Source organism: Mercenaria mercenaria, chromosome 6 (assembly GCF_021730395.1).
Source record: "Mercenaria mercenaria strain notata chromosome 6, MADL_Memer_1, whole genome shotgun sequence".
In the NCBI taxonomy this organism is placed as follows: Eukaryota; Metazoa; Mollusca; class Bivalvia; order Venerida; family Veneridae; genus Mercenaria; species Mercenaria mercenaria.
This window is the reverse complement of record NC_069366.1, coordinates 71,920,761-71,932,682: the sequence shown is the minus strand read 5'-3', so window position 1 is coordinate 71,932,682 and position 11,922 is coordinate 71,920,761. Positions and strand designations below refer to the sequence as shown.

The 11,922-nt window shown below is 33.3% G+C and overlaps 1 protein-coding gene across 1 annotated transcript; it reads right to left on the bottom strand.

The window, feature by feature from the left end:
* Nucleotides 1–243: 243 nt before the first annotated feature.
* Nucleotides 244–9,693, bottom strand: LOC123550054 (hepatitis A virus cellular receptor 1-like). Its single transcript, XM_045338494.2, has 6 exons — nucleotides 9,627–9,693; nucleotides 8,047–8,154; nucleotides 7,539–7,649; nucleotides 1,739–1,858; nucleotides 1,350–1,427; nucleotides 244–460 (listed from the first exon to the last, which is right to left on the bottom strand). Exons 1-6 carry the CDS (start codon nucleotides 9,691–9,693, stop codon nucleotides 357–359), a joined length of 588 nt encoding a protein of 195 aa, XP_045194429.2. The 3' UTR covers nucleotides 244–356.
* Nucleotides 9,694–11,922: the final 2,229 nt, after the last annotated feature.

Here is an 11,922-nt window from a genome sequence, read left to right as displayed (position 1 = left end):
AGCATACATCATATTTTGACACATTGTCTCATCATGGGAAACATTTGTGTGTAGCACAAATCCATATAATCAATCAATGCATATAAATGTTATGGAGCGGAAACTTTTTACTTGACCTTCAATAGTGACATTGACCTATGCCCCACAAACATAAGTCGTGTACGTGCGTGATCATCTACATACTGTCCTCTATTTACATACCAAATTTTTATGAACCTAGCTTTTGGAGTAATTTTTGAGTAGTTGCAAGATCCAGATTGTTCTACCGGTAGGGGAACTAACAACCTTTTGTTGACACAATTTTGCTTTAAGCCTGACAAATAAAATGAGTTTGAAATATTTTTTCTTTGAATTTCTCACCTCCATCTACAGACGATGACGATTGCGGTGACGTCAATCAACACTATAGAGATAACCGAAACAGAGATGTATATTGCAATAGAGCCGCTGTTTGCCAATTCTTGAAATTAAATATATATAAAAGTATATAACTTTTCATAATTTCGTTATAACAAGAAGGTATGTTTAAAGCAATATTTCTAAATCTTTATATTTGCAATACTACATACAATGTATTTAAAAACATTCATCTTTTCTGTGTATGCGTTTAACACTTTCACAAACGTATGATTCTTATCTTTCCTATAGAAAGGCAAGTCTAGAAAATAACTTATGTGTATAGATAGACACACTTAAAAAGATAAGTATGTCTATAGAAAAGACGTGTGTATCAAGAATATCCTTTTGGACAGAACGCAACCAGTCAATAAACTTAATAATTACAGACTGTTTTGATTCAGTCTATTCTTGAGTGGTAATAAAATATGAAACACCCTAAGGCCTAAAACATTCTTGTTTCCGGTTACATGCTTAAAAGTAAGGGTAGGTAGGTCGGATTTTTCGCCCCATTTTTTCAGTTAAGTGAGACTTTTCGGAAATTATTTTTGTGTCAAAACCAGATGAATACAAATAAAGGGCTTATGCCTTTAGAGTATCAGTAAGTTGATTTCTAACATCAATGGCCATGTTTAAAGCGTAGAAAGTGCATTTTTGCAACTTTTTGTTAAAAAAAAAATTCTCCAAGGCCATAGAAACATTTAGGGTCGGACCAAAATTTTAGAGCAGGTCGGGATACAGGAAACAAACAATTGTTTTACGCCAAACGCTGGTGAATGAACTGCGTGACTCCAAAGGACCAGAAAAGTTCGAGTCTCATTAACAGATTTATATAGATTTTAGATAATGTCGGATAAATCTATTGACAGCAAAATTCATTTTATCTGACCTATTCTTTGATTCAGCATGGCAGTAGTAAGAAAATAAGAAATATTGAAAATAGGTGGAAATACTTGTGGTTTTTGTTGTTAACGTGATAGTATTCATGGCTGTTGACAAAACTGTATTTGTTGATTCTGGTTCCCTTATTGCTGTAACAAAAAAGAAACAAATATAAATATAATTTAGTTACTTAATTAGGGCTGGCAAATAATGCAACCAAGCAAAACATAGCAGAGTCGGTTTAACTGAATGATTATACACAAAAATGTTGTTATTTCTTTAGTCTATGATCTCGGCAGTTTGGTAGTTATGTATGAACGCGACGATCACTTCATTTCATAATTATTTTGTAAATAATTGTTAGTAAGAAAGAGAACGATGTAGCACGTGTGCATTTTTATAGTATAATTTGAGAACAAGAGTAAACGCGGGAGGATGATAATGCTAAAATGTATCTTACATATACTTGTTTGTTGTCTGATATGATTGGTAAACACATAGATGATTTCAACTGTTGCTTTCGCGCTAATTTGTAAACTAGTTGCTGACTGTATATCAACTTTTTCTGTCTCCTTATTGGCTGTAACAGAGATTAAAGCTGGTGTTTTAAAAATGTCCAAACGTTACCTAGTATATTATGATGTTTTTAAAGTGTCAGTCCTAATGCTTGTGGTTATATTCTAAACTTGAGAAGTGCATGATATTCCGTTAAATGCACTAATGACTGAAAACGAGGTTAAAGGTTTCAATATAGAAATACTGCGTGGGAAAGGGAACCGTACGTTTTGGACTATCAAATAGTCTTTATTTCAATTTATTTTAAATAAGTTGAATTTTGTACTTGATATTGAAATGGAGTCAATGACAAGACCTAGCCAGTCGCAGTAGTTTTATTCTTGGCGACTACTAAAATTTAAAATACTGGTTTTAACATTAAATTCTTTTTTTTTTTTCTTTTTTAAAGAAGAAAATAAATTGAGTGATCGTTTTCAGTTTCTTTATATTGTATAAATGTGAATACTAGTACACTAAAGTATATCAAATGCATCAGCTGAAAGATACCTTGTTAAACAGACCGCTAAGAGATAGATACTAGACGATTTATTGTTACTGAGAAAAATAAAATTTCTACACTCTGTCTGCGCATGCGTCAATATGGTGGTTTGAAATTTTTGAACTGATGAAAAAATAAACTAAAATGTTAAATTTGGAGTAATATAGACGGAAGTATTTATTCAGGTTTGCACCAAATGTTGTGTTATAGCATTTCTTAGCTTTTGTGACTAGTTTCATGGGGAGAAAACGTAAAACAGATGTGATATCTCCTGGTAGCGATAACAAAGAGGTGAAAAGGAAGGACACAAAGCCGAGCAAGATGGCTACCGCCCAACCAAAACCAACCAAATGTACCACAGACACCAATACAAAATTCTAATGTCGGGATGCAGCAAACATTCACGAATCCAAACCTTAATTATAATGGTATTAATCAATACGGGGCACAGGTTGCTTATCCTTACAGTTCACCATATTTAAACGCTACACAAAGCCCCCCGACATTTTCACAACAAACACAACAGTTGAATAACGGTAATAGTGAGATTTTGCAATCAATTTTGCAGCGATTAGATAATGTTGACACGAAATTAGGCCAACTGACAACAATTCAGATTAGTATTGATTCTATAACGGCACGGTTAAATAGCCTGGGTCAAAAGATCAGTGACATTGAATCTAGCCAGAGATTTATCGGTGACCAATATGACACTGTATCAGCATTTACGAATGAAAACAAATTAAGCATTGAAAAAATAAACAGAGATTTATCTGAAGTGAAAATGCAGAACTATGAATTATCTCGTTCAAATGACTCGTTACAGGAAAGTGTCCTCGACCTAAAATGCAGGTCAATGAGAGATAATTTTCTCTTTTTCGGTATTCCAGAAGGTCGGGTTTCTTTTACTACAACAATAAACCCTTCTACACATACGAGTTCGACGGAAGATGAGAATGCTTCTGCAAGGAATACAGAATCTGGTCCCACAGCGGAAAGTTCAGAGTCTGGTCCCACTACACTCCCCACTCCAGCTCCGCCCTCTTATTCAGGTGTATTATTAGATGATTGTAGAGCCAAAATTATAGACTTTTGTGAGCATGTGCTGAATATTTCAGATTCGAAAAACAAACTTTCGATTGTAAGAGCTCATCGAATTGGTCAAGCAGTGCCGGGTAAGGTTCGCCCAATTGTGGTCAAGTTCGAATCGGATTCTAAAACTCTCATAAAACATAGCTTGAAATCGATTAATCTAAAACACACACCTTACAATGTCTCAGACCAGTATCCGCAAGAGGTCGTTGAAAAGCGAAATGCACTTATACCGCATTTGATTAAGGCGCGAGCAGAAGGAAAGCGAGCAGTACTTGTGAGGGATAAATTGTTTGTAGACAATCATGCGTTCAGACCAGCCACCGGAACGGAGGGCACCCAAGGAGTTCCTACAAGTGTCAGTAACAGTTAGGGGGCAGGAGAAAAGTATGAACTGAGTGTAATCTCCTGGAATGTTGAAGGCCTTAAGAACTGTTTATGTGATGAAGATTTTGTGAACTTTGTAGTAAATTTTGACATTTTGTTTTTCTGTGAGACATGGCAGAGAAATACGGATACTTTTTCATTAGATGGGTACGAATCTATAGAAATTCCTAGAAAAGAAAGCATGTCACCTAACTGTAAACGGGGTCATGGTGGAATTTGTTTCTTTTACAAAAGTTACCTTAAACCTGGTATTAGTACTACTGAAATAGATGAAAATGGTATTATATGGATCAAATTATGTAAAGATTTTTTCAATATGGAAAAAGATATCTGTGTGTGCTTTTTGTATATCCCTCCTAGCAACTCAGTATATTATGCTATGCATGAAGTTGGATACTTTGAAAAAATTGAACAAGGTTTATGTAAATATACAGAACTAGGCGAAGTCTCAGTAATCGGGGATTTAAACGCAAGATGTGGTGAGCGTTCTGATATTATACAATCAAGTGAGGACTTTAATAGATATATACATGTACTAGATCAAAATGATTGTATAGATATGGCTTTTGATTTACCGCATAGATTTACCATGGATAACTGTATGAACTCGTCTGGTCTAAAATTAATAGATTTATGTTTGAGTAGTAGTTTGAAAATTGTTAATGGCCGAATAGGGGATGATGCTGGTATTGGAAGTTTTACAAATATGACCGTCAGAGGTAATAGTTTGATTGATTATGCATTGTGTAGTTATGATCTATTTAAGTCTGTTGCAGATTTTGTTGTACATGACTTTCAATCATGTTCCACTCATGCTACAATTCAGGTTAATTTTTCTATCAACTGTCTTTTAGGTAAAGAGAACGATAGTAATATTAGTACAAACGAGAAACTTGTTTGGAAGGCTGAAAAGGTACCATTATTTAAAGACATTATTAGCAATACGATTTCAGAGTTTGATGATATAGTAAACAGTGTAATTGGCTCCGAGACAGAGTTTGATATTGGCATAAACAAAATTGCTGATAGTCTTTATAATAAAGCATATAGTGTTTTTGGTAAAAAAACACATGGTCAATGTAAGAAGTCTGATCGTAGATTTAAAAGCCCATGGTATACGATTGAATGTGAAAACGCCAGAGTTGTGTTTAAAGCGACAAGTAAACGGTATAGACACTGTAAGAATGCAGAAAATTATGAGATTTTAAAAATAGCCCGGAAAAGGTATAAACTGGTAAAAAGAAAAGCAAAAGCAAAATTTAAAGTGAAACAGAAAGGTGACTTGCATAATTTAGCGAGGAGTAATCCGCAAAAATTCTGGAGTGAAATAAGAAGATTTAAAAACAAAAAAAACTGCACAAAGTACATTGACTAAAGAAGAATTTCATAATTATTTCAAAAACTTGTTTGCAGAGGAAAATGTATTCGTGAATAATGATGTAGAAAGTGAGCTTTTACATGATGATTATCTAACTGCTAATAATGTTGAAGATCTAGATAAAGAGTTCGATACAAGGAGGTTGAAAAAGCTATTTCTTCATTAAAGTGTGTGTGGAAAAAACGGTGGTATTGATAAGCTTATTGCAGAAATATTTACAGAATGTAATACGATTTTATCACCTATTTTATGTAAGTTGTTTAACCATATGTTTATAAATGGTATCTACCCAAAAAGTTGGACTAAAGTTATAATAGTTCCTGTTCCAAAAAAAGGTGATTTGAGCGATGTTAATAATTACAGAGGCATAACATTAACTAGTATATTTTCAAAGATATTTTCAACATTATTAGATACACGCTTAAGAAAATGGGCAGAGGAAAATGAGCTATTGACAGAATTTCAATTTGGTTTTTGCAAAGGAAAAAGCACGATAGACTGTGTTTTTGTTTTAAATTCAATTATAAATAAAGTTTTAAATGATGAAAATAAGAAACTCTACTGTGCTTTTGTAGATTTTCGTAAAGCCTTTGATGTTGTGTATAGAAATGGTATTTGGCTTAAATTGATTAGATATGGAACATCTTTTAGAATTGTAAAAATGTTACGATCTATATACGAAACTGTTAAATCATGTGTAAGAATTAAAGGAAGTCTATCAGATTTCTTTGAAAGTAATTCAGGGGTAAAACAAGGAGAGCCATTGTCTCACCTTCTCTTCATTTTCTTTATAAATGACATGTATGCATTTTTGATGAATGATGCAATAGATGCTTTTAGCTTAGATAATATACAATTATTTTTACTGCTCTTTGCAGATGACACTGTTTTATTTTCATATTCAAAGGAAGGTTTGCAAAATATGCTAAATAACTTGAATCATTATTGTACAACATGGGGTATAAATGTCAATATAAACAAAACTGTTGCCATGGTATGTAAAAAGGGCAATAGACCAGAAAATGTTGATTTGTTCTACTGTCAACATAAGTTAAATATTGTTACCAAGTTCACATACTTGGGTGTCACTTTGTCAGCAAATGGTTAATTTTTTCTGTCGCAGAAATGTTTGTCTAAACAAGCTATGAAAGCGGTATTTTCATTAAATGCACTGTTCGGTAATTTGCACATGGATATATCAGAAAAAATTAAACTGTTTGATTCAATGATTATACCTATTTTAAATTACGGTTCAGAAGTATGGGGTTTTCATAAAGCTCCTGACATTGAACGAGTTCATTTGAAGTTTATGAAATCTGTTTTAGGTGTTCGGCAACAGACTTCCAACTTAGCAGTCTATGGCGAACTTGGAAGAGTTCCCATGATTGTTTTGAGAAAAATAAGCATACTTAAGTTTTGGTACAGAATTTTGAAAAACCCATATTCATTGATGTACAGGTTGTTCGATATAAAGGATGCTCATGGAAATCATATAAACAAGTGGTCAGTTCAAGTAAAAGCTCCTCTTGAAAGTTTAGGTTTTGCATTTTTATGGAATAGTCAAGATATTACAAATATACAGTTAAATGCAGTTATTCAAAGAGTTCATGATCAATACTTACAACAGTGGTTTAGCGAAATTAGGAATTCTCCAAAATTAGAAACGTATTGTATGTTTAAATGTGATTTTAGTGTAGAAAGGTATCTTAGTCCGATATTGAATGAGAAACATAGAATAGCTTTTACTAGGTTAAGATGTTCAGCACATAAATTATTTATTGAAGAAGGAAGATATAGAAATATTGAAAGAAATAATAGAATATGCAGTAATTGTAATATGAATCAAATAGAAACAGAATATCACTTTCTTTTAGTGTGTCCTAAGTAAAGAGAACTCAGATACGAATGTTTACCTAATTATTATTGTGCATGGCCTAATATTAATAAATTCAAAAGTCTTATGAATACAACGCGTGTTCAGCTAGTGAACAAAACAGCTAAGTTTATCTACTTAGCGACTATCAAACGTGAATCATTAATTAATTAGTATAGATACTATGTATAAAATATTGTAAATAACGTTGTAAATGATTACAGTAGGCAGTATACTAGTGTGTTTGTTTGTCTGTTAAAATATGTGTTTCTTAGTCTCAGTGTGAATGGAATTAACTATTACTGTATGTCAATTTTATATATGTCTCTCACACATTTGTACTAACATACTTTTCTCATAATTTGTATATATAACCGCCATCGATTGTAGTATGGCCATAGACATTGTAAAATGTTTGAGCCAATAAAAATCTTGAATCTTGAATCTTGAATCTTGACAAAGAGACATTGTCTTACTTTGATCCCCAGTAGTCTGTTCTGTAAAATCTTTAATCGTGTCAGTCGGTATTATAGTGACAGTTGTTGGAGTAGATGACGGTGTAACAGTTGTATCAGGTAGCGTCGTTACTGTAATTGAAGCAGACTTAAAAGAACCTGATAAAAATTTCACTTGGAATCATTTTGGAAAAACTCTTTCCTTGCCACATAACATTTCAACTACTTTTTGAAGGCGTATTGTTTGGTTTTCGACAATTTGTGTACGGGATCTTAGACATAATTCTATATTTGTAGGTGCATTATGTTGATTCAGAAATATTGCATTATCAACCGATATTAGTCTGTTAAATTGTAAGCTGCAAGGATGTTTCTAAGAAAACATGCAATATCAAAATTTCGCTAATTTCCACATATTGCCAAAATATAATTAAATCGTCGATAAAATTTTGTATTTAAAATGCATATTTATTCCAGAACGTTCAAAATCTCGATTTTTTACTTGACGATCAACGTAAATTGATCTTACTTAGATCAAGACTAGTCGGTTCGGTAAATTCTTTAATCGTGACAGTCAATATTTTCCTGGCAGTTGTTGTTGTTGGTGGTGTGGAAGTTGCCTCCGGTAGGGTTTCTACTGTAATAAATTTTGAAATATATATGAAAATCTTTTGGAAGCACAGAACGCAACCAAAACTACAGTGCCTATTGCTTTCTGATTTATTAGTATAACATTATTTCTGTTTAGCAGCAGATAAGTTGAATTAATGGCGGTAGTTATATAGTAGTGGATCTAGACCTTAAACTGTGAAATAATACAGCTGTAACACGTTAATTTATTCTTTACAACGACAAAAAAGACATGATACAATTCACATGTTTCCAGAATTAACATATAACGAGTGTGTTTCTAATGTGCATGTAACTGTAACTCAGCTACTTTTAAATAAATATCATATATTCTAACACGTCCATTTCCCTTTTCCTATCAAACAGAGATAGTTGAAAACAATTTATTTTACAACAATTCACTGTTCTTACGCCACAGTCATTACGTCATAGCATTAAACGGCATAGCGGCGCGCTGGAAAAGAAACCAAAGGAAACAGGCAAATATCTAATAGACGTCGTCAAGGATGTACTTTAACATGTTAAAATCGAAGAAGTATATTTCATTTAATGATTTGCTCTTGAATAAAATCATTGTTTTTCGTTCAGATGCGTATTATTATATCTCTCGGGCTCCGCCCTCGTGATATAATTCCTTCTTATTTGAATTCGAAACAATTATTTTATTCAGCAACAAATCACTGAATGAGATATATTATTTCTTAATTAAACACACTGTCATTCAGTAGCCAAAACTATTTGTAGAAGTCAAAATATCTCTGTTAAATTAAATATTATTACTTTTATGCTACAATGCATACTTATATCATATACTGACATGCTTTTTAAGCCCCCACAGAATTCATTCCTCAGCCATGCGCATACAAATGTACAATCTGTTCGTTTGGAATGACTTCGGATAGTATGGCCACATTTACAATGTATACCCTGAAAAAAGTAGGCCTAGCTGTCTTGTAATTATTGTTATCCAAGACTGATCTTTGATACCTCACCAAGCTTGATTACAGTTGTTAACTGAAGCGTTACGCTTACAAAATTATGAGTCGAACTTCCGCTTCATGATTCAATTTATTCAAACAACTATAATATTATGTATTCTTAGTTTAAACATATTTCTATTCCGAAAAGCATGAAATATATAATTACAATACAACATTATGTATCTTTCATTGCACATCTTCACAGACATTGGTAGCGAGTGTTGGACAGTTCAGTATATTTTTTGTTTATTTTATTATTCTGTTTTAGTTATAACTACTTTTAATTTTCTAATTACGTATAAAGCCTTTGCAGAGAAAAGCAGACGCAGCCATGATATAAATACAAAGATGAATGTAATTTTAACTTGTTATTTTTCAAAATCACTGCTTTCTGCAATGCTTTTCAGATTGGTATCTAGTAAATTCTCTGGATTTATACTAAAATACAATAACACAGCTATTTCTTCATTAAATTATCAGCACTATTTCACATGTGTACCAGCATATCTGTACATTAACGTCTTGCAAACGTTAATACAGTACGTGCCATGGTTTTCTCGCGTCATCTTTGTCGTGATGTTTTTTCCAAATGTGCTCTTTTCGTAACATTCTGCGTAACCAAATGGCTGTTGTGCTGTATTGAAAATAATATTTTAAGACAGCCAACGATTTACAAACCACATTCTGCATGCCTACTTTTAACAGATGCCACCATTTCTTACTTGTATTTCAAAAATTTTCAGGGAGAGAGACCCTTAGCCCCCTATCAAAATGGGAGTTACCTCTCTATTTCCTCAAATTTAGACCTAAAAATGCACCAGAGGCCACCATTTCATGCCTGTTTTCAAAAATTTCTAGGGGGCAGAAACAATTGAATAGCTTAATACAGTATGAGTTTGCCGTACAACTTAACAACTGGAAGTTTATATATATATATAAATATACACACAATAGAATATTACTAAAGGACATTTAAATATGAATGTGTCTCAACTTACACAATTAATTCATATATTTAATAAAATTAGAGATATTTGATGATGATGTTCCACATTGAAGTGAATGTCTAAATATAAAATATTTTTGAAAGATACTCACTGTTTAACTTTAATATAGATTGTTTTAATCGATTGCATTTTTAAAAATGAATTACTTACATTGCACCACCTCATAAAACATCAAACATAATGCCAAACTCAGATTATTCCAAACTTCACCATGATTTCTATTGTTTGAATAATTTTCGATATGCAAGTGAAAACAAACACAGTCATATTTCCTTCGATTTGTAATCAATAAAAAAACTATATTCCCTAAGTAACTTTTAATGACAAAATAAGGCAAACTTAAATTGAGAACTTTATTTTTTCCGGACTTGTATGTTTTAGTTTCATAATTTGGAAAACTCTTGTGGACTGATTCCATGAAATTGAGTTGACCATATATGCTTTACTGCTTTTTAAGCTTTCAAAAGGATGTTGCTGTAGATTTTATTAAGTGGTTGAATCCTTCCATTAAGCAGAGTATTCATCAGTGGCACTCGTAAAGCATGGACTCCGGCTCAGTGGTAAGGCTTGGTCTCCGGCTCAATGTTGCTTTCAGAGTATTCATAAGTGGCACTCGTAAGGCCTGGTCTCCGGCTCAGTGTTGCTTTCAGAGTATTCATAAGTGGCACTCGTAAGGCCTGGTCTCCGGCTCAGTGTTGCTTTCAGAGTATTCATCAGTGGCACTCGTAAGGCCTGGTCTCCGGCTCAGTGTTGCTTTCAGAGTATTCATCAGTGGCACTCGTAAGGCCTGGTCTCCGGCTCAGTGTTGCTTTCAAGATAATGGAGTCCATTCAATTTAAATGTTAAATAGTTGCGTTTTTTTCCGTCAGTCGATTCTAGAGGGCTTGAAGCATGTGTCTCGTGTCATGATAAATCTGTGTTGATACTTTTTCATTTGGCCTCTGTACTGTAACTCGAATAATTCAGAAAGTATGACTTGGACTTACACGGAAATTAATTTCACATGAATATCACCAAAGTTCAATGATTAAAACAATTCGTCATGCATAAGTAATAGTATAACATATTATCGCTTTGTTGAATCCGACATTCGTCTGAATCAACAAATACCATGACGTAGATACTTGCTCATAAAGGAAAAACATTCCGTTAGCTTACTTTTTTTAAAGCTGGTGTTGAATCACACTTGTATATTGTATGTATGTATACACGTGTAACTATTATTACTGTTATTATTATTATTACAATTATTATTATTATTATTATTATTATTATTATTGTACCAGATTTATATGGCGCCCTTTTCAAGATAAACACGTTCAAAGGCGCCAAATTCATCCTCTACTAGTACAGACACAGAGCAATCTGACCAGAGGGAAATAGTGAGACAAAGCACTCAGAACACACGCACAGAGAGAGAGAGAGAGAGAGAGAGAGAGAGAGAGAGACAGAGAGACAGAGAGAGAGGGGGGAGAGTTAGAGAGAGAGAACGAATAAACAAAGAAACACAGTGGGACACCGCCTTGGAGCGGTCAGTGTCAGAAACACCACTGGGGAGCTTAAACTGGTTTTTGGTGCGCACCCGTACTGGTTTTTCCTGGAAGCGGACTAGAGATTGGTTACAATAAGCTTAAAGCTTTCATCACAATCGAGCTAAAACAAATTAATATAAACTAAGAAAAAAAAAATTAAAAACTGCTTATCATAGAGTCCTCCCCCTCTTCCGTCAGACACAATCAAAGAGGGAAGCGTATTGTCCAACTGTAAACGGGTAGAACACTAAACATT